This window comes from Stegodyphus dumicola, chromosome X2, assembly GCF_044657685.1.
Source record: "Stegodyphus dumicola isolate Sdum_Otavi_A_Nest chromosome X2, ASM4465768v1".
Taxonomy (NCBI): Eukaryota; Metazoa; Arthropoda; class Arachnida; order Araneae; family Eresidae; genus Stegodyphus; species Stegodyphus dumicola.
In genome coordinates, this window is record NC_140781.1 from 126,936,296 (window position 1) to 126,960,477 (window position 24,182).

The 24,182-nt window shown below is 34.8% G+C and overlaps 1 protein-coding gene across 2 annotated transcripts in view; it reads right to left on the minus strand.

The window, feature by feature from the left end:
• LOC118197632 (uncharacterized) overlaps positions 1–24,182 on the minus strand; it is a 142,213-nt gene that overhangs the window by 21,171 nt on the left and 96,860 nt on the right. Inside the window, exons 5-8 of one of the 2 annotated variants that reach the window (XM_085809735.1) lie at positions 19,595–20,392; positions 14,266–14,579; positions 11,901–12,036; positions 1,387–1,591 (exon numbers count right to left, since the gene is read on the minus strand). In XM_085809735.1, the coding sequence (XP_085665861.1) occupies positions 1,387–1,591; positions 11,901–12,036; positions 14,266–14,579; positions 19,595–20,392 (1,453 nt within the window). The remainder of the gene's footprint in view (positions 1–1,386; positions 1,592–11,900; positions 12,037–14,265; positions 14,580–19,594; positions 20,393–24,182) is intronic. The other variant, XM_085809736.1, reaches the window with a different exon arrangement.

A 24,182-nucleotide genomic window follows, 5' to 3' on the forward strand; every position in this document is an offset into this window, starting at 1 on the left:
AGATTTGAGTGGCAATGTTTTACTACACAGTTTAGAGATTTACGAATATAATGTGAGAGTTTGGCTCGTGCTTCACCACCCTTCGATCGAAGAAAACAAACTGTTTACGAATGCCGGTCTTTCTGGGAATACTTCAGACTGAGGTTAGATCCTGTTTATTGAGAGAGTATTCAAAATTCTGTCGCAATCTAGGTAAACTTGTAGTGTCTAGGCACATTACATTTAATCGTTGCATTTATAACCACTGTGAAAGCACGTTTTAAGTTTTGATACCAGGTCCAGCTTGACTGGTAAATTTGTATTTGTGTTTGTGTATTTTAATTTAAGCAGTCATAAGCGGTGAGGTAAAAAAAAAAAAAAAAAAAAAAAAAAAAACTTAAAGCGTTTTAATTTTCCGCTTTTCTATTTGACGGTTAACTATTCTGGCGGTGGTGATAATTCACTGCACAGAACAAACATAACACTTTATTTTTATGGTATTGAAATCGCCAAGTTAGTTGGAATCCGCAGGAGGTGTTACAACTCAACACTCTGCAATTTACGCAAGCTAATATCTCATACATATTCCTGTACAAATGGGCACCACAATAACATAAAGCATACATCATTCCAAAACATAACAGAGCCCAGCCTTCTGCTCTTTGCTACCTTCAGGAGGCATTACTGCTGCATATGATTTTCATGCTTGCTGTGCTGCTAAATATTTATATGTCCTCCCATAATTTACACATCATGCTTGTTTCATGTCACGCTTCTAGATGCTGCAATTTTATTTGCCATTAGTACATTTGTGTCTGAAGCATTATCAGCTATCTTACAATATGAAGTTTAGTATACTAACCTTATTACATATATCATTCTCATAAAAGAGTTTCACTGATCATCTACGAAAACGTACACGAGTTCTACAGCTATTTTCATATCCATCCATTCCTTTTTATAAAAATAATTTTTGAAGCAAATTAATACAATCACTTCAAAAGCTATATTCATCTAAAGTGTGAAAATGTCACAATTTATTTGCTGGCAATAATCAGCACAAACAGCTCATTGCAAGCTATACGCAGTACCATATAAATAATATGATAAAATTCAAAGTCTGATCTTTCTAACTTTTATGAGACAGAGTTAAAAACTATGAAATTTATGTGTTAAGGAAAACTGTTACTATGCATACATACTTATAACTTTTTCCGTCTTTACTTTATTACATGTAAAGAACATTTACAATTATCCTCTTTTATCAAGCTGAACGGCATATAATTCATTACTAAAAATTTTTTTAGAGTATTTAATTTGAGATTTTATTCAAGGCGAATGAAGATGCACGCATAAAATTCATCTTCGAGTGAGCAATGAAACTTTTAGATACCAATAAAAAATTACCTTAAATTACAATCTGTGCACTCATATGGTGTTTCTCCAGTGTGGCGACGTAAATGCTCCTTATAATGGCTTGGATGACGAAAATTCCGACCGCAGTCTCCACAAACAAACCTACTTTTATTATTGTGAATCAGCATATGATAATTCAAACTGTGTTGACGTGTAAATGTAGCTTCACAGACAGTACATGAAAATGGTTTTATACCTGAAGCACATCAAGATAATTAGCGAGAGTTAATTTTTAATGAAATTTAACAAATAAGTAGAAATTGTTTAACTATTTATAGTACATGCTTAAACACATGGGGCAGGTTACATGAATAACAATGATTATTTCACTATAACATTACAACTAAATAATTTTTTGAAGTCACAAAAATATATTGGTTACTGGTTCCCATATTTTGACTTTGCTATGGTTTTCATCAGAAAGCAGACAGACACAGCTTCAGAATTTTGTCCAGTAAGCAAATATTTTGCTCAGAACAACAGATCCTCTATTGCTGTCAGCAAATATAGAATTGTAATAACTTGTATGACTGAATATTAAGCAGTCTTTATTTATGTTTTTTGGGACAAAAATATAAAACAAAATATTTAATTCTCAGTCATACAGGTTGAAAAAAAACAGTGTCTACGAACTTTATTTCCCTAAATATTGATCCTACACATATACTTCCCGTAACAAAGCTTCTTAAAAATATTGTGAAAAACATCTCAGCACTGTAAAAAAGTAGTTTATTTATTTTTAAAATCTCTTTCTGAGGTACCTACAGAGGAAAACTTCCAGCTGCTAAAAACACGAACCGTTTCAAAATTAGGTGGACTTGGTGAACTTGTAGAACTTGAAATTCTAGTTGTCAATCTGACTAACCCTATGGTCTGACTTAAATTACAAAAATATGAAAGCGAGTTATCGTCAGCATAAATACATACATTTTAAAACAATTTAATAAGCGATAAACTTTTATTTTGAGCACAACATGTGGTATGCAACTATTATAACATAAATTGGAGAATCGCTAGAAAATCTTGACTGAAGCGGCTAACAATTAAAATTTAGGTCTCACATCAGATAGATATCTGAAAAATCTAACTACAGAAACTCAGTTTACCAAACACGTCACTGCAAGACAAAATCTTTAGAAAAGCAGAAGAAAAAGCGACCACCACTCCAATAAAACAGGACCCAATACGAACTAATTAAAACTGATAAGCAAGAATCCGCGCATTTTAACTTCCCTATTCATATAATCAATTCTTTGTACTCCGGTAAATTTTGCAATACGACCAGCCAGCAACTCCACGGTTGTCAAACTGGTACACGTATAGGGTTGGTTGGTTGACTTTTAATGGCACAAAACCTTGAAGGTTATTATGCGCCAGACGAATGCTGAATAAAATCCAAAATGCACAAACACATTGTATCAGATGAATTGTTGAAATGAACCTGTAATGCTGATGAAGGCATGGAGAAATGCTCTAGCAACAGGTAGAGCAGGATAAAATGTAGTTCAAATCATATGGTAAAAAGAGATGTCTTTTAAAAATCTTATGAGGTTTGATGTGAGGGTTTCTTCCAATGAGATCTGTTAAGTTAACATTCGTAGAGTTAAAATAAAATCCACGTTTCTGACTGACAGCAGGTTAAAATGTGATTAACTGAAACGGGAACGTTGCAAGTGCCACAAATAGGCTCATTATCTCCTTTTAAGAGGTACTGACGTGTCACTCTGCAATGACCAATTCGTAGGCGAGTCAGCAGTACATCCTCCTTTCGATTTCCTCTCGACTCCCAATACTCCAAATTGGGTTTTATCTGCCTTAATTTGTTCAGAGTTCTTGCCACCTGGACAAGATCTTTGTTCTGATGTACTTCCGTATGTCTGTAAAAGGAACATCATTTTCAAAGGTAATATCAGCAGATTTTGCAGCAACATCGGTGAGTTCATTGCCTTTAATGCCAGCATGTCCAGGCACCCAGCAGTACGCAATAGAAAAAAACCTCAAACGGAGGTGTGCCTTTAAAATTTCTAAGACCAAAGGGTGGCTAGTATTTGTAATTTATTGATTCAAGGGCACTCAGAGAGTCAGAGTAGATGATGAACTTTCTGCTATTCTGCTTAGAGATAAAGATTAAGAAATTCAAAATGGCAAAAGTTTCTGCAGTAAAGACAGATGCAGCCTTATGTAGTTTAATACTCATGATTTCTTTATCACAAACAAAAGCTGCCCCAACATGATCATGATTCTTTGAGCCATCAGTAAAAATTGCTTTAGTTAGAATGACTGCTTCTATGCTCTAGGAAATTTGTTGATATTGGACGTCATTGGTACTGCTCTTCTTAAGTTCTCCAAAAATGTTTAAGTAGCTGAATATTCACTTCTTGCCAAGGAGCAATACCGAAAAAGTTAAGGGTTTTGGGATGCAGATTTTTTAGGTCCAATTTTTCAATCAGTGAGTGAATGCGAAGATCAAAAGGTGGGATATATGAAGGACGTGCTTGGTAGATCAGATGTCATGAGTCGGGCAGGATGTTCGGCTTGTGACATTACTTTATAATGAAGATCAATGGACAACTGCTTGCGTCTGAATTCCAAAGATGGTTCAAAACAGATGATATATAAACTTTAGACTGGAGATGTTCTGAAGGCTCCACAGCTAATCCGTAGCGCTTGATAGTGGACTGGATCAAATTTCAGCACAGAAGGCCCTGCTGATCCGTACATAACACAGCCATAGTCAAGTTTGGAATGGAATAAAGCTCTATGAATGCGGAGCATAGAACAACGTTCTGCTCCCCATGAGGTATTGGCCAGGACTTTCAGCATGTTGAGAACTTTAGCACATTTTTTCTTTAGATTTAGGATATGCGGAAGGAAAGTGAGCTTTCTGTCAAAGATAACTCCTGAGAATTTTGCTTCTGAATTCTTCTTCTGCTCCTGAGAATTCTGAATTTGCGGATCAAAGAGCTGTCAAGATGCAGCTCTGGATCAAGATGTAGATTTCTTTTACGACAGAAGTGCACGCAGACTATCTTCTGGCTAGAAAATTTAAAACCACTATTGGACCACTTTATGATTCTATTTAGAGCAATTTTTATTTCTCTCAATGTATCTCAAATCTTGACCTTGACAATAGATCAGCACATCATCAACATACAGGGAACCATGCACTGTGGGAGGAAGTTCTCTTAAAACGGAATTAATTTTCAGGCTGAAAAGAGTGACACTGAGCACTGAACCTTGGGGTACACTTTCTTGTTGTACAAATACTTGAGAAAGCAACGAACCAATCTTGACTTGGAAAGTGCGGTCCTTCAAAAGGTTTTGAATAAAGATGGGTAGATTACCTCGCAATCCAGTGCTGTAAAGGTCATGAAGATTTCCATGCCGCCAAGTTCTATCGTACGCCTTATCCATGTCAAAGAAGATCGAAAAGACACGATTTCTTTCCACAAATGCATTGCATACTGCGGTTTCTAAAAACAGGGCGTTATCCGGTGAAGATCTTCCTTTACGGAAACCACCTTTAGGCAATAGGCAATGATTAGTCTCCAGATAGTAGGTGAGACGGTGATTTAGCATTTGTTCCATGATCTTGTGAAGACAGCTAGTGAGCGCGATGGGGCGATAATCTAAAGGATTTTTCGGGTCCTTGACGGGTTTTACTATAGGGATAACAAAGGCCCTGCACCAGGCAGTTGGAAAAATTTCTTCCTTCCATATCTTATTATAAAGAGCAAGAAGGACCACTAGAGATTCATAGGGCAGGTGCTTTACAGTACCTTATAGTATCATCAAAGAACTTATGCCATCGGGATCAGGGAAAGTCCTATCAGTGCGAGATATTACACTTCTTAATTAAAACACGGTGAGATCTTTATTATAAGATTCTGCATTAGGATGGGAAAAAGTCGATTTGAATCCTTTCCAAGCGCACCTTTGTTGGCAGAAACTCTTTTGAGTAATTGCTACTGCCAGATACAGCAGCAAATGCATCACCTAAAGCATCGGCTATTACTTCTCTAGTGCTTATCAACTTTCCATCTTTTTCTAAAACAGAAAAAGAATAAACATTATATAGTCCAGAGACTTTGCGGACTCTTTCCCAAACCTGTTTGCTAGACATTGAGGAGGTAATATTGGACACGTAGGCTGCCCATGATTTTCTCTGACTTTGCCGCCTCACTTTTCTTGCATTCGCGTTGCCTTTTTTAAAGGCCAGAAGATTTTCCTGTGTTGGGTATCGGCGAAAGATACGCCAAGCATTCTTTTGCTGTCTCGAAGTTTCATGACAATCACTGTTCTATCAGGGTTTAGGAAGCTTTGGGAAACTTTGTCGAGGACTTTGGAATACAGAGTTCAGCTGCTTGTACAATAGTATCAGAGATAATTTTTACTGCTGTATTAACGTCCACATGGTTAACCATTTCTTCAGTCAGCACAGCACAAGATTAAAAAAGATCCCAATCAGTTTTATCGTAAAGTAAGCGCGGTTGTCTAGAGATCTTTGATTTCCCTGTAATATTTACAATGACTGGGAAGTGGTCACTATCGTAGAGATTCTCCCCTACACTGAAAGAGCAGAAAGCTGATCAACATGCTCATGTGTGGGTAAATAAATGGTGCATACAGAGATTGAAAAGCGTAAATTAATCTGAACCGCCACAGCTTGAAGGGACGTCGTCTAAGGGAGAGCAGTGTATGGGTGATTGTGGGAGGCAATAAGGCCCACACTACCATAGGCACGATCCCCAGATGGGTTGTCCTTTCTTACTGTGGTATATCTCCGTATCTTAGCATGTCTGCTTGGTTTTAACAAGGTCTTCTGAAGTGCAAGGCAGGCAGGTTGATACATGTTGATTAAATCATTGATATTATCCAGGTTTTGACGGAAACCCCAGCAGTTAAACGAAATAAATGCACCCATTATGGATGCTTGTTTTGGCGGTGCTGTTGTTTTGACTTTCGAGGCATCCTTCGTGTAACTTTAATGTTTTGAATTTGTTTTTCTGTCTGCCATTTCGGACACGATCTTGAAAAAGCAGTATGCTCGCCTTTACAGTTTATACACGAGGGGTAGCATAGCAGTCTTCACTGTCATGGTCTACGATGGAACACTGAGTGCACGTGAGGCTACCGCGACAAGGTCTTTCCATGTCCAAAGCGCTGACATTAAAAGCAACGTATTGGATTCGGTATATATGGCCTGACTGAACAGTTTAGGTATCGAGCTTGGAGGTTTTTAGGCAGGTCAGGAGACTTGAAGGTAAGTATGACATGTTTAGTGGCAATGAGTTGACCTTCTTTCCGTATGTTCCGTTCTTTTCCGTATTCCCCATAATGTACTATGGGCATTGAAGTCACCTAAAAGCAATAAAGATTCTGGGAGCTGCTCTATTATTCTGTCCAATTCTCGCTGATCAACATGTTCATGTGGGGGTAAATAAATGGTGCATACAGAGATTGAAAAGCGTAAATTAATCTGAACCGCCACAGCTTGAAGGGACATCGTCAAAGGGAGAGCGATGTATGAGTGGTTGTGGGAGGTGATAAGGCCCACACCACCACAGGCACGATCCCCAGATGGGTTGTCCTTTCTTACTGTTGTATATCTCCGTATCTTAGCATGTCTGCTTGGTTTTAACAAGGTCTCCTGAAGCGCAAGGCAGGCAGGTTGATGCATGTTTATTAAACCCTTGATGTTATCCAGGTTTTGACGAAAACCCCGGCAATTCCACGAAATAAATGCAAAAGGTGTTTCGGAAGGGATAACCCTTCTTCAACGTCCATTTCGTCTGAGTCGTCTAAGCGTCCTGAACTCATGCTTGCGATGGAACTCTGAATGGGCGTCCTGGGTTTTTGCTTATTTTTCTCTCTGATACCACCTCTATGTTTGTTCTGTTGGACACCCTGTTTTCCTTTGGGCGCAGTCACCGGCGTACTACTTTCAACATCAGGTTTCCCCCCTGATTTTTGGTTTCTAGGATCTTCTGTCGTTGCTAGTTCTTTTCGGTGCAGTTATTGTGGTTTGCGTTGGTATTGATCTGAATGATTTTGTTGCGGATGCATAAGATTTATTAGGTCTTGGCTGGTTAGAGAGAAAAAGTCTTTTGGCTTCTGCAAATGATATCTTTTGTGTAACTTTAATGTTTTGAATTTGTTTTTCTGTCTGCCATTTCGGGCATGATCTTGAAAAAGCTGCATGCTCGCCTTTACAGTTTATATACAAGTGGGCAGCAGAGCAGTCTTCACTAGCAGGGCCTACGATAGAACATTGAATGCACGTGAGGCTACCGCGACAAGAGGTCTTCCCATGTCCAAAGCGCTGACATTGAAAGCAACGCATTGGATTCGGTATATATGGCCTGACTGAACAGTTTAGGTATCCAGCTTTGATGTTTTTGAAAGCAAGTATGACATGGTTAGTGGGAATGAGTTGACCTTGTTTCCGTATTTTGATCCTACGAGCACCCCACACGTTTTGATCTGCCAACTCTTTAACAAATTCCTCTTCAGTTACTGACAGTAAGTTTATTTCAGAGATTACTCCTAGGGACGAATTTAGAGTGTTATGTGGCTTAACTGCAATATTTGCTTGTTCTAATTTAGTTAGTTTCAAAAGACTATTAGGCTGCTTTCTGGACACAGTTTCTATCAAAAGGCCTCCAGACCGAAGTCTCTTAATAATTTTCAGTTCTCGTACAGAAGACAAAACATATTTGTTTATTAGAAAGGGTGACATTTTTTTCAATTTTTCAGAGCTGGTTATAATTAAGAAACGCGAACAAAGTACATCTGATACAGTGCTTTCTATGTCGCTTCTTAGTCTTTTTGTCACAATCGGAGTATCGGGTACTCTGTTGGAACAGGAAGGTATCATAGCATTCATATTTAAATGGAGAAAGATTCGGTTGCGACCGCCCCACCCACCATGGAGCCCAACAAGGGAACGCAGATTCCTACGCCAGTGCTAGCCGAACCTATACGCAAACTGAAGTCCCACAGTCGGCTTTCCCAAAAGAAGGTACTCCCGAGAGTTTGTCCCCAAGCCACTGACATAAGGACTAGTGACCAGCCGATTGACACCCGAGATCATGACAAGGTGCCTTCCGTTTAACTGAAGCAGATGCCAAAGCAGTGTGTTGGGGGCAGTACCTCGCCCCTCAACTACCCTTTCCAGTGACACGGGTCTGCACGCACGGCAAACACGTGGCCAGTTTTCTCGCCATTCGAAGAACAAGCCTGTTGCAGTTTCTTATGATGAGCCCGAACCTCGGAAGAGGAAACCACAAGGGAGAAGGGAAACGGGAAAAGTTGTAGTTAAGAGGAGAGGAGGCAGAAAGGAAGAGAGATCACTGGGGCTCTAGGATTGTGACACGCGATCACCAAGACGGTAATCCCCTAAACGATCTTCACCTGCTATGCTCTAGCTGGGCATGTTGGAACGGCCTTCACGCCTAGGGTGGCCCTACCAGGAGCTATGCTCCCGACGCGCTTTGCCCGTTCCGCGCAGTGACACCTCCCGGCACGTTGAGGCAGGATAGCAAGACTTGGGGAGTACATGTATAGGGAGGTGTAGTGAAGTTTAAAATGTTTTATTAATTGTTTTTCTTGTAAATGAGTTCGGAAAATAATGAATTCTACTATTATGATTCAATGACCAATGTGCCTACATGTTTCTATAGGCATTATGCCCAGACTTAGGATAACAGCAATAAAATAAAAGCCTAACATTCATTTTTATCTGTAACGCACCATGTCTGCCGAACAGAATTCTTCTTTAGAACCTTTGACGTAAATTTGGTTTTATAATAATTATGGTAAAATCACCATAATTATAGTTCGTCTAACCTAGACATCGCTCATACTGAATATCGTATAGGAGAAAACACACGTGAAAAAAATTTTTGTAAAATTATTGTTACGGTTTTTGTATTGATTTATTTAGTTTGCTATTTTTAATACAACTTGTAGACTTGTTATTAAAGTCTTTCATTTCCCCATGCAATGCTACACGCGACTTATTTAAAGAGAAAGCTACGCCAGGAAAATGGAAAGTATAGCAGCACGCGCGATTAATGAATAGATATCTCGTAATTGTACGCTTTTGCTTTTCGGGAAAAATCGAGAAAATACCAGAATGTGCTCGTGAGTTTAAAAAGCTTATATAAAGCGGGATCAAAACCTCTCATCTCAGTTGTTTTATGAGTTGTTTTAGAAAACTGTTCTCGTTTACTGTAGCGAATTCGCGGTGAAATCGAATTAGCTTACTCTATTTTGAATTAGTTCTGCTGAAAGTTTTTGGTAGTTTAAAAGATAACTACTGCAAGATATTGCGATATTGTACGAGTATCTGAGGTAATTTAAGCATTTTGTTTTTATTTGTTGTGATAAAAATTAATTTTATTCACTTTTCATCGGACTTGCGCATTCAATTCATAACAAACCCGTGCGCACGCAACATTATGTTGGTTATGAAACGTTTGACGAAATCTGTAGTCTGACGACTTTTGCTCCTAATGAAAAATTTGCTAGCTGTAAAATACCATCACTTTCCGTAATATCTGTCCATTCACTGTTTTCTACTTCTGTGAAAATACTGGTACTGACATCGATACCACTGACAACAGCTTGCGTATTTATGCCCCCCCCTTGACACTAATGTATCGCTATCAAAACTACTTCTCTTATAATAATTTCATTATAACCAAACGAAATGTCCATTTTTTTCTACACGTATTACAATCAAAGCCATCTTCAGTATCAGAACGTTCGAAATCTTCATTTTATTTTTTAATTTTTTAAAAGAGAAAAAATTATTTCAAACTTTTTAAAAATTAACTTTACACACACTCATCTTGAAATTAATAGAGTTCAAGTTGCTGAGTTTATATTTAAAGAGATAAAGTCTATAAAATTGCTGTCGATATAGTAAAATATGCATGTCTCCATAGCAGCGCCTACGGAATGCAAAGAATTAAATTTTGCAGAGAATTTATGAATTGGAAGTATTCATATGAAAGCAAAAACAAGAAATGCAAAGTATAAATTTAACTGTTAGAAAAATTAACTATCACATGTAAACTGTGGCTCAACCTGAATACAGACATACACATGGCTTATATAGGAAATTTTGCAGGAGTTCATCGATATGTTAGATGATCCACGCGATTCATTAATTCTTTCTTCAAAGACAAAATAATTTCTAAAATACTGCAGTCTATTCACTAGAGAAAAAGAGGAATAACAGAAACAATCTCTTATTTCGGATGAACTGGACTTTGACGCCACTCTTGAAACTATTCTCACTAAACCTGCTATGGTTGCTGCAACATTTGTAACTATGAAAAGACATATCTATCTGGATTTGAAATAGGAAGGCGGCCACCACCGGCATTTGTATTATGATATTTATTCAGGCATGATTTAATCTTCTTACAATAAATAACATTCCTATAATAATTAATTCAACACGTCAAACTCGCAGTGAATTATATTAATTATGATTTAAACTAGAAGGAAAAAAAACAGCAAGTTCTGTAACTTTATGTGCAGAATCCAATGAGACAAGCTTAATAAATAATTTCGCCTAAAATAAAGATTTCAAATGCCAAAGTTCATACCCAGGATTTGTATTGTATTTAAGGATTTTTAAACTTTTTTTAATAGCTGAGAACTATTTATTCATCTTCCAATCATACACCTGTAGGTGCAAAATATGCCGTCGTTCCAGAAGTATGTAAATTTGTCTTTAATAAAAAGCAAAAGATGAATGCATTTAGTTATAAAAAGATCCGTTGTTGCTGCGAATCAAAAAGACTTGCAATTGCTCTGTCTTGTTTACAGACTTTCCAATGACTACGTTAAGGATTTAATCAGTAAATTGTTGTTTCCATATTGAATTACCACAAAATTCTTAAGTTAAATTGAGCTTTAATTTTAGGATGGTCGATATGGTGAATGAAATTTGGTTAGATAGGTCAACGTATTCCTCCGGACACAGGAACAGAAGGTGGATCTGTAAATAACTGAACTGCTATGCTTGTGAAAAGCAGTTCTGAACGGGCAACTTTCTAATTTGTAACTTTTAGTTTATTTCAAAGTCGAAACTTAATATATTTTATTTGTTTTATATATTTACCTTGGAATTTAGTTTGAATTTCAAGGCTTAAAAAGTAGCTTGAAATGAGTTATTAATGGGCAACTGATTAGGTATTTGGAGTTAACCGAGAGATGATAGGTTGGATCTTATACATCAAATTCATTGCAGTGCACTCAGTTCACTGAATAATCATCACTTAATTTAAAACAGCATTTATAAAAGAAACGGTGACAATGTATACTACAGATCAGATAGCCTATACAGATTTACGGCTCCATTTCACATGCACAATATGCTAGAAAGTAGAATACATATTTATATACATATTCTAGAAACCTCAGAGAAGAATGATGCTTAATAAACGAAACCAGTTAAAATTTTGAGGAAATAAGTTAATAGTATTTACCAGCATGACTTCTGTAATGATACATCAAGGTAGCTTGAGCTGTAAAACTTTTATTTTTACAAATCTGGCAAACTAGTGGACCTCGTTCATCTTTCTTTTTAGTACGAAGAGCTCTGATGAATTTTAAAGCCAGTTTCTGTATGAAAATAATAAAATCAGATTACTAATTAATGTTCATTGAGCAAAATAAAATAATTGATATAGCATATATTTTGCAAGCTGCTAATTCGCGATCTAAAATAGGGAAAAAATGTCAACTGTAAATTATAATAAACTCCCTCTCATCCGGTTTAGCTTTAAACGACCATATTTCCGGCAACTTTTCATTCGCGAATAAAATTTCAGTTGCTATTTCTAGAAAAACGTACAGAGAATTATGCCCAGAAATACTGCATTACTTCGTTCAGGTATCAGAATAGAGTTAAATAAGAGCACTGCTAAGCCAGTTATGAAAGATCGCGAGCTTACGCAAAACAATTCATCTACCACTAGTTTACTTTTGTAAAAAAGTGGCATGTTTTTACTTCAAAAAGAGAACTGTATTTTTCAAAATATACCAAATGTTTAAAAAATATTTCTATATAATATGCCTACATACATATATACAATGTACTTCCTTTGATGACCAGGCCTCCACTGGAAGGTAATCAGTACCGGTTATATGCCATCGACACTTGCCACGATCTAAATCAGTACCGGTTATATGCCATCGACACTTGCCACGATCTAATAAAGGACCATGAGCTCATTGCAGATGTGCATATCAACTATTGCTTACAAAATGAATGTGTAACAGGAGCTGAGGGAAGGCAAACATGGCCTCGGTGTCCATCGATTCGGTCATTCTGTCCGTGAGATTTCTGGCAATTTCAGGTACCACTTGCAATTTGAGTGATGTAAAAGTAAAATGAACACATGAGACAGTTATAAAAACTCTAAGCTCGACCTCGAAAGGTCGAATTTCTTCAAGCAATTCCAGATCGAAGAAATTGAAATATTGGGACTGTTGATTCTTCCGACGTGTGGTGAAGTAAAACCCGCATGCCTAGTTAGAAACTGTAACTACAGTCTTCGAAAAGTTACGCCAGCTCTCTTACCATCCTCCCAGAGATATCTCCACCTGAACTCTATAGGTAAGCTGCAAAACATAAGCCAATGATCACCGAACAAAACGCTTCTCGTGGACCACAGTTGTGTATAAGTGTGTGGCTATCGGATTCTGGAATAGTGGAAGAATATGAGGAGTGAAAAATCACACTATACATTGTGGAAATCAGATGGATATATGCAAACATGGCGAATACCAAAGGAATGTTTCTTACAAAATGTATAGTCAGAAGATGATTATTGTTAAGTTTTGCGAAGGAAGAATTTTCAAGTGGACTCGTTTTCTTCCTTTGCCCTATAAGGTTTTGCATCCAAAACCCTGAATACTGAGGGATATGAAACAATAGTGCACAATTCTGTTCTTCTTACTCTGCAGCGACAGCTGAAATTCGTAAGGCTAAAAGCTCGTTTTGAAACCATTTAAGCAAATTTGGGATGAGCTGGAGCACCGGTTGTAGGCGAGCAAAGTGGCTCAAAACAAACACGATGCTATTTACCATGCTACACTACAGGAAGAACAGTAAAAAAATACTTGCAGATATATACAGAAACTTAATCAAAAATGACTTCTGTAGAGGATGTGACAGCAGAAAATAGCAAACTTGCATAGGGCTTACTCCATTTAAACTTCAGATAAACATATTCCTATGTATGTCATTACAGGCAATATAGTGTGCTTTTTTAACTTAATTTTACAACTTATAAATGCTATCTTATAAGCATTTTCGGACTAACCAGCTATTTGCTTGTCCGATCTGAAATCCGATCTTACTGTGACCAGGTAACTGAATGATTACTGTACAAACTTTTATTAGGTGGCAAGGGTTATGATTAATACTAATTCATAAATTCAGTTTTCTTCTCAATTGAAAATACTTCCAATACTAATACTGTAAAAGTTAAACAAGAAAAATACAAAATATTTATTCAAATTGATAGTAAATTATGATAAAGACAATCTGAAAATATAGCAGCTTAGGAATGAAATAAAAATTATATAATGATCGGCGAAATACTTCAAGTAAACTCAAATAATTTTATATTCACAAAAATAAGGTCTATATTAATGTAACATTCCTTACAAATTAAGTTCGAGTTTTCCTAGTAAAAGACAACTTTTTGAACATAGCCTGAAAGTCGTTAAGCTATTTAAATTTGCATTCTATTTCTGTTGAACTAATTATTAAAGCCACTCAAATGTTAAATTTATACTGAACATTAAAGGATAAAGGCAGCAATAAAACTAGAAAATGCTTACCTTTTCTACAGCTTGCAAATTCTCTGGACATTCTGTTTTTAAAAGATCATCCATGCAATAAGATGCATCAGACAATTTACTATCATTAGCTTCACTTTGATTGCCATCTTCAGATACATCATCCATAAATCCTTCTGATGGTGAAATTTCATCATCATTTGATTCAGGATCATTTATTTCCGGAGATATTAGTCTATTGAAGAAACAACTTTGCATCTCTTCCTCCTCTTCATTTGAATGCAAGAGGGGCATATTGTCAGAGTTTATATTATTTTCGTGAAAGTCATTCACAAAATCATCATCAATGTACGTATCTGTACAAGCAAAACCATACAAAGTGGAAAATGAAATTAATTTACATAACTGATTTATATTAAGCATACAGTTATTCAATGCTACTACAATAAATTCTACGCAGAAGTTATATAGCAAACTAATCTGAATTATACAAGATTTCTGGTACCCAAAATTATATAAAATAACTACTTTGTAACAACAGAAACAGAATTAATAGTACATCATTCTTTCTGATATAAATATATATGTATGTATATAAGCTATGTATCAGGTAAAAGAGCTTAAAGCAAATATGTTTAATGAAGCTACTTAATTTATAGGCAAACTATTAATTTTAATAGCCTTTTCCATTTTATACCCATATGTTACTCGAAAACATGATATTTAATAGTGCTGATACACTTTAATGTATTCAACTTATAAGAAAGAGGAAGACAGATAGAATTAAAGTCATTTTTAATGTTTCTCTAATAATAAGATTATATACACATAAGCAATTGATTATACTATAATATATATGCATATACATATTAACAGACGATTTACCCATATCGTTGAAAATATCAACACTACAAGTAGGTGTTATTCATATCTATCATCGATCAATACAATGTTTAGCCTCTAGATGTCCATCTAACCAAAGATCGGCTTAAATGCTAATTAAATTCCCAGATGTCCAGTTAAACAGAAGTCATTTTACCGCGTCCGCTTCCCCCCATTTTCACGGAAGTGAGAAACCCGAACACTCTTGAAAGGGCCTGTTTCAACTCTCCGCGAAATCTGAAAGTCAACGAGCCTCGAAGAAAACGCAAACGGCAAGTTTCAACCAGAGCCAGTAATCGAGATTTTTGCCCCAACAAAAACCACACAAAAGGCAGTATTCTTATGCAGAAGAAAAGCAATATACCTTAACACTGGTACTAAATTTAAGTACTGAGACATCATGAAATACGAGATTTGAATACAAAAAGAATAAAAAAAAGTATATTTAGGGCTTCTTCTATGATAAATAACAATAGAAAGGCCATTCAAGAATGAGATAAAATTTGTAAGAAAATCAATAACAAAAATCCCCTTTTAATGCTTATTAGTTGAATTTTTTTTTAACTAGAAGAAGCTTTATCGAACACAATTTTGGTAAAAGTATTATACTTCTTTTCACACGTATGCTTACACAGGGTCAGCAAAGGGTATCCGATGATTTTCAACTTTGTATCAACATTATAAAGTAAAATCCAAATAGTTATTCGTTTTATAAAATAAGAAGATATATAGTGCCATTTATTATAACATTGCTATTCCTGTCTTCGGGTCACTTACTTTCTAACCACACATATTTTATACGTCAAAGAAATATTACAGAACTCCCATGCTTCAGAACCGGATCCTCGTGGAATAGATCTTAGTGAGTTATAGTTCTCGAAAGATGAGGCAACGTCACATACTTCAAAAGAATTCATGATGTGCTTCAGCAAATGCTTCACAGTCATAGGATCTCTGAAGGAGGGGATATTCCACAACCAGAATGGGGTTACATCCTCAGGGGATACCTAAATTCTCAAAAGTACATTAGTACACCTAGGCATATGAAGAATTCAGAGTAACATTACAGAAACAACTGCAGCTACATTAAACAACGTGGTCCAAAAAGTGATACAAAACCAATTTGACAGCCTGGATGAGTGTTCTACAAATGACAGCGAACATCTGAAAAATTTTCGCTCAAACAATAGGAGGTTGAAAAGAAGAATGACATTGTTATAATAAATGATGTTATATATATATATCATTGTTTTGTAAAATAAATAATTATTTAAGTTACATCTGGTATTGTTTTCGATCTCCATATTATCGGATTCTCTTGGCTAACCTTTTAAAATGAAAACTTTTTTTTTTCTGTGCTAATGCACACTTAAATTCGAGGTAAGTACGAAGGAAACTTTCTCCTGTTCCTTTAATTATAGGCTGCCATTAATCACATGATTTCCCTTGCTCAGCAGCACATTTAATAGAGGATATGTTGTGAGCATATGCATGTGTGCATACAGTCGCACCCCTACCGTCCGTATCAGCTGATTGAGTATCTGCAATTTGCTTCAGAGACTACCTTAAAATATTTTAAATTTGAAGGATTTATTTTAATTTCATAAGAGTTATTTTTATTTCTAAACATGCTTTCTTTTAATTCCTTATTTTCCATTTACGATTACCTACCAGAATGAGTTTTCAATATCGCGTTTTATAGAACCAGTGTTTAAGTTGAAGTCTCGGCCACAGCGCGCGTCTTCCTTCTGGCAATATTCTTGCTAATAGTCTAGTCTGACTGCTATTCGGCCGTATTATTACGTGCCTGCTAGTATTCGGCGGTGAATTCTATTAGTTATTTCTGTGAAGCTTTGGGTGGTTTTAGTTTAGTTAGCATCAGATTAGTTTCTTATTTATCTTAAGTTAAAGCCCAAGTGGAGGCTTCCTGTAAACCCAAGAGAGGCCATCTGTGAATCATTATTGACTTGAATAAAGGGTAAATTTAACCCTCCTTTGGACTTTCATTTACGTTAGTGAACTCTGCGATACTTCGCTACACAGTTCACAAGTATTCTAGCTTGCAAGGACTACAAATTTAGCTAAAACATTATAAATTAAAACGCGTTCAATGCGAAAATGGGCCGCACTATGATGATTTATGACAACCCAAACTCTCCCAGTACTACTTTCCACGGCAAACCCGAAAATTCGAATAAATGTACCATAGCATAAAAATATCACGAAATTTTGAAACTGCGCATAATGATATTCATCACTTGATGAATTGTTTTGTCGTCTCACGAGGATTACACTAAAACGTCCGAATCTTTAAGTACCATGTGTGAATGTGTATATGTACGTGTGTGTGATAGAGGGAGAGATAACATAGTAGCGTACTTTTTTACTGCACTTGTTTTGTTGCTTTATGCGCTGAAAATCTTCAATGCGATGTTTCCCATTCACAAATACGTTCTAAAAATTATTACTGTTTTCAATGGCATACATACTTGTGCGAATCACCACTTTTTTTAAACACACAAAGGAGAATAACTAAACAGGGAAACAGACTGGAGCATCTTTAAGAAGATTTATTAATTGGTCTGTCAACCTTTAGATGTATTAGGATATTCTGGAAGAAAGAGAGATTGAAAATTGAGCAACGCCTTCGCCGGGAATCGAACCACGGACCTCTGGAATACGCGCCCAGCGTGCTGACCACTACACTACGAAGAGTTGCTAAGAAGGCGGGAGAAATATCTTATACATTCCCTCTTTTAAAGGCGACTGGGGTTTAAGGGATCCAATCGCCAAATCCTGGATGTGGAGAATCATCATCCACCACCCTTTTAGTTCGGGTGCCACTGTATAGACATTAGGATATTTTGGAAGCAAGAAAGATTAAAAAAGGAGCAACGCCTTCGCCGGGAATCGAACCACGGACCTCTGGAATACGCGCCCAACATGTTGACAACTACACTACGAAGGCCTGCTAAGAAGGGGGGAGAAATACCTTATAAACCATAAAACTACTTTTTGAAAGTACAACAAAACATATATCACACATAAGTATTGTGACTATTAATAACAATAAATAACAATAAAACAGATTGAAAATACAAATCACTCCTGTAAGAACATTGTTTTTTATTTAAAAGTGCTATCACCTTAAAAAAGGTTTGGCATTACTATTTTTTTATACAATTTTTCTATTAAATGCTATCAGTTTATCTATTAAACGCTATCATATTTATGTATCAATATGTTGTTATAATAACCAGCGTTAACGGGACATATCATCCGCGAATACTGCGGCATTAAATGGGGATATATTAAAGAATAATATAATGGGGATTATTACGCGCATTTAAATTTTATAGGATTCATATTTCTTTTATATATATTCATCTTTATGAGGTATTATTACTACCACATAAAAATTAGCATAACATAAATATAATAAGATAAACAGTTAAAACATAAATGTGTACAATACAGTGAGGGGATGGCAAAAATGAAAATACAAAATGTAAAAAATACAAATATACCTCTGACTTTTTCAAGAGAACTATCCAAATGTTAATGAAAAATCTGTGTTGAACTTTTAATAATTAAAATCAAAATTATTATATAAAAGTATAATTTTATACTTGAGGATTCATACCCTCAAGATATCTACTCAAAATAAAAATTTAACACTGAGTATACTTTCAAAGTAAAAAGTGAAGAAAATGTTTCACAATGAGTTTCTTGTATCAAGTACATAAAAATGCTTAATAATGCCCACTCTGTTAATGATTCGATACTTTAAAATGGTCACAATATTTTCAGGAATATAAACTTATAGTAATGTAATTAAAATTGTTTCATATTCCCGTGCAATGCAGAACGAGACTTATTTGAAGAGAAAGCTACGCCGGAAAAATTAAAAAAACAGGAGCACGCGCATTTAACACTTTAATAAATAAATAGCTTGCAATTGTACTCTTTTGCTATCCAGAAAAAAGAGAAAATACCAGAATGTTCTCGTGCAGGATTAAAAAGATTATAAAAGTTGGCGGAAAACATCTCCATTTAGTTGTTTACTTAGTCCTGTTATTGATTGTAGCGAATTCGCGGTGAGATCGGATTAGCTTTCTCAGTGTTTTGAATAAAGTTCTATTTAACGTTTTAGTAGTTTAAGATATAACTAGTGTACGAATCTCTGAGGAAATTTCAGCATTTTGTTTTATTTGTTGTGATAAGGATAAATTTTATTCACTTTTAATCGGACTTGTGCATTCAATTTATTACGAACCCGTCCGAACGCAGAAGTACCATATACGAAGTACCATAGTTTCATTATCAAAGTATTATACATAGTACTCTGATAAAGTTTGTGAAACAAATCACCTTAGCATATTATTTAAATAATATACATAATATATGACATTATATTTCAATAATATAAAGAATATATGATAATTAATATACACAATATATGACATCAAAAATAATTCATAAAACTTACCACATGATGTTTTTGTACTATTACCAATTTCTTTTATTTCTGCGATGTGAGGAAGTAATGGAATATATACATATGGAAAAGGTGGAGTTGGTATCACTAACGGAGAAACAATAGTTGGACAGTTGCGATATGGCTTCTTTAGTTCTTTAATTACTTTATTAATACCTTTACTATTTTCCAAAGTAAGAGGCAGATCACAGTTAAATGTTTTCCCATACACAGATGTGTATGTATGATCATGATGAGATGGTATGAATTGCTCCGAGACTGAATGATAGTTTCTTTCTGTACTAATAGCATCATCGAAAGCAATACCATAATTTACCCTCCACTGACTTGCATAATCTGACTGGACAGAAATACAGTCTGCTTTAACTTCTGCTTCATTTTTCCATTCAGATTTCGATCTGATCTGATTAGAAAGATGAGGTAAATCACATGTTAGTTCAGTCATATTATTTGCCAAATCAGGCAGATGTAAACTGACATTTGTAGAAGAATGCATCAGATCGGAATGCATAGGTAACAGTTCACCAGAAGAATCTTTGATTTCACTGTCTGACGTATTTGTACTTGTACATTTTTCAATTCCAGAACTGCACTTTTTTTTGCGGATTTTAGAAACTAAACTGCAATTGTTCTTCAATTTTTTATTCACACTGTGAGCTGCTTTTCGAGATTTATGATTTCTAAGATCTTGATGATATTTTGTGAAACGATCAAAGGCAGAATCCTTTCTTCTGTTACTACCCTGCTTTTTGCTCCTTTTTTTCTTACGCGTACTCCTGGAGTTAAATTCTGAAATAAAATCACACATTAGAAACACGTAAGGTTTAAACTGAAAGACAGGATAAAGTTTTTGAAATTCGCTTACAAAAATCAAACAATAATCGAAAACAATAATTATTCATGCGCTTCTCAAAAATTTAAAAATCTATATTATTTTTTAACATAAGAATACTTCGGTCAATCTCTAAATTACACTGGCCTTACATTATGTGAACAATATAATACACAAATTAAGAAAAACATCCAAAAACAAATTTTAAAATACAATTAAAAATATTAACATGGCCACATAGGTACTTTAATTTAAAAAAAGTAATATAACACTCAAATTAACTTAAGTTTGCACATTCACCAAAAATCACCAGAACTAAGAAACAGGACAGAACACCAAGAAATTAGCATGAAAACAATGAATTTCTTTTACATTTACATAAATTAAATGAAGCGTAAAATTTTTGGCAAAAAATATATATTTAGTTTTAAAAATGTTTGTATATTTTTAAAACTAAATATACATTAACACAAATATTAAAAATATTTGTATATTTTTAAAGCAGAAATGCAGGAAAAATTTGCTTCATATTTATTAGAACATAATGCTTTATTTTATCGACTAATATAGAAATTCGGTTTCCGAAAACGACCCCGTTTTCTGTTTTAAGTAGATGCTTTGGACAGTGCTTTTGCTGCAATTAATTTCGTTAAATCATCGCAGCAGCTCTAGGGGGATACACATAAACGAAACATATTGTTTATTCAGGAAGTTTGAGAAATTTTTGGAAAATCAATTAGACAAATTTCTAATTTGCTGGTTGGTTGGCCAAAGTTATTCGAGGTTTGAAAAATGATAATGATTTAAAAAAAGAAACAAAATGCTAATGGTCTACTACAGAATTAGCCCTTACTAAGAAGCACATAGATATCCAGTTAAAATATATTTGGCTTGTAACAGCACAAATAGAAGAGATCAGTGAATTAAAACTCTTTAGAGATGAAAAGAAGTTCAACCTCGATAAGCCAGGTGGTTGGCTTCATTATTGAAATGATATGAGCACAGAAAGGAACATTTAAAATATCAGTTCATCAGAATTCAGAAATGCTAAGGGGACAGCATGCCTTATTTAGTTCTTGCTTATAAAGCAAAAAATTAATGCAAAGAAATAACAAGAAATGCTTCAAGAGCATCTCTTAAAGAAATAAGCTAAAACATGCGAATTGATCTAAGTACTTCTACTCGCCACGCTGTTTCTATTGTCAACTGATTTTAAGCTCATAATGTTCGTTTGAAAAATGACCTGCGAGTGTTACAGTACTAGACGCTACACAGTTCTGTAACCCTCCTAAAACTAAAAATCTACAGCAGCTTAGAATATCAATAGAAAATAGAGCGTATGTTTATAAAATCCATTTGTGGAGATATTAACTATTTTTTCGAAAGCAGGCAAGATGAAAAATTAGCAACGCCTTTCCCGGGAATCGAGCCGCAGACCTCTGGAATACACGCCCAACCTGCAGACCACCAAACCACGAAGGCATGCCAAGAAGGTGGGAGAAATACCTTATACCAGCGGTTCTCAACCTTTCGACTAACGCGTACAATCTAAATAAAAACTGAAAAACTTAAATACCACCGCTACATTTTACAATGATTATTTTTCAATTTTTCAATATAAATATTAAAACTACATATATTTTGCCATTTGCACAACCTATTGGCTATTTGTATTGAATATGCATACATAAAAAATATTTTAGATCAAAAATGGGTTACGATTTTTATTATCAAAATTTAAGTTATAAAACTTTAATTCTAAAATTTAGTGCGTAATTTAAGCCTGTTTAAGATACACATTTTTTTTTTTTTTTGTCTGGTCTTATTTTACTTAGTTTTAATAGGAAATTAGGATCCACTTTTAATTTTGTTCTGCATTTAATTTTTAAATATAACATGGAAGAAAATCCTTACTCACAAAAATAGGTTGTGCAAAAATGCAATAAAAATTTAATAGCTTTATTTGAAATGCCTTTAAAGTTATTTTTTGGTTCAGCCAAAAGTTAAAAAGTGTATATTATTTTTGAAATCTTCAGTTTGAGTTCGAGCATAGGAAATTTCCATCAATTTTTCTTTTTCTTCACGAGATTTTTGAATTTAATAGTTAAAAAACGTTTTCTTTGCGTACCACTTATTTTTCTTTTGCGTACCACCAGTTGAGAACCCCTGCCTTATACAGAACCTACCACAAGCAGTATTTAATTTCAAACTTTCGAATGGAATTGAACATACACCACTGAACTAAAATAAACATATCAGAAGTGAATATAGCTTGAAAGGGCTTGCTATGGAAACTGCAATGGCAAGTTTAATTAAAAAAAAAAAAAAAAAAAAGGGTCGAAATTAATACGAAAATTATTTCAGAAAGTTACCGAATTTTCGAATTTCTTTTGTGGATTTTATATAATATATATACCACTAGTTACATTCATATAAACTTTATTATTTATGTAAATTAATTTAAATTTTGTGGAGTATCCGAAAAACATGAAACACACCTTATAACCGAATGGGTAAAAAATATTTATTTGTTTATTTATTTTGGTTCAAATAAGCAGGGCGAAAAAGATATATCAGAATGTAAAAGATGATCAATAATGTAATTTAAAAGATACTAAATACTTATTATACTTTACAATTACTATACCTTTCTCTTTTCCTTCTTTGTGATACAGAATCTGCCAAATAACAATTGAAGCATTTTTACTATGACATGTCAGTTTGCTTCTCCTAAAATAATGTCTGCTTATAAACAGAGTTTTCTGAGCAGTTAATCGTTTGTTTTGACCGGGAACATTTGCTGTCATGGATTCCAAAGCTGAGCAAATAATAGCAAAGATTTGATCCAAATGGGAAACATTAATTCTGATTTCTTCGCTTTCAGAAATCTCGAGCAATGAACATTTTGCTGACAGCTTTTTATTGAAAAGGGATAGTTCACAAGAAATTTGTTCCTGAGGAACAAATGGTGAACTCCGTATTTTATAAAGATGCAATGGAAGACTTCTGGAAAGAGTTCAATGCGTTAGGCCTAAAAACGTTCATTCTAATGACTGGTTTCTGCTGCCAGACAGTGCGTTCTCACGCTGTTCCATTCTCGTCAAGTAATTTCTAGTAAAGTGCCAATCGTTTCTCAAACACACCCCTTATTCATCAAATTTGGCATCCGCAGACTATTTTCTCTTTCCTAACGAGAAGTTTCGCCTCAGAGTTCATTATCTGAACAGTATTGAAGAGATTCAGAAAACCAAAAACCATTAAAAAAAAAAAAAAAAAAAAAAGCAGCCTTAGAGAAGTGTAGAAAATTTTATGTTAATTAACCAATGATTCATAATTTCAGCCTTTACTATAACTTCCCCTTTTCGTAGTGCTCACCAGAATGCAAATGAGTAGCCAGTATTTAAACAGAGATTTTTAGATTTTAAGAAAGAACGTGTTTCTGTCGTCGATATGTCATCGATCACCTTTCTACTGATTAGGTTTTTACGGTACCGTTAGCAAAATGACCTTTGAACTATTTCATAGTTGTATGTTGAAAATGAATTTGTTGCTTAAGTTTTGCACACTGATGTATTTTAACTAAATTCAAAATTGATATTAAACGTGAATTTTAGCATAATAAAAGAGATTGATATAGCATAAAAAAGGGAAAGAATGGATTTCAAGGAAGTAAAACAGATCAACAGAGAGATTTAATGACATTGAACACTGGCATGTTTTTCGAGTAGATGAATAAGATCCCTTCAT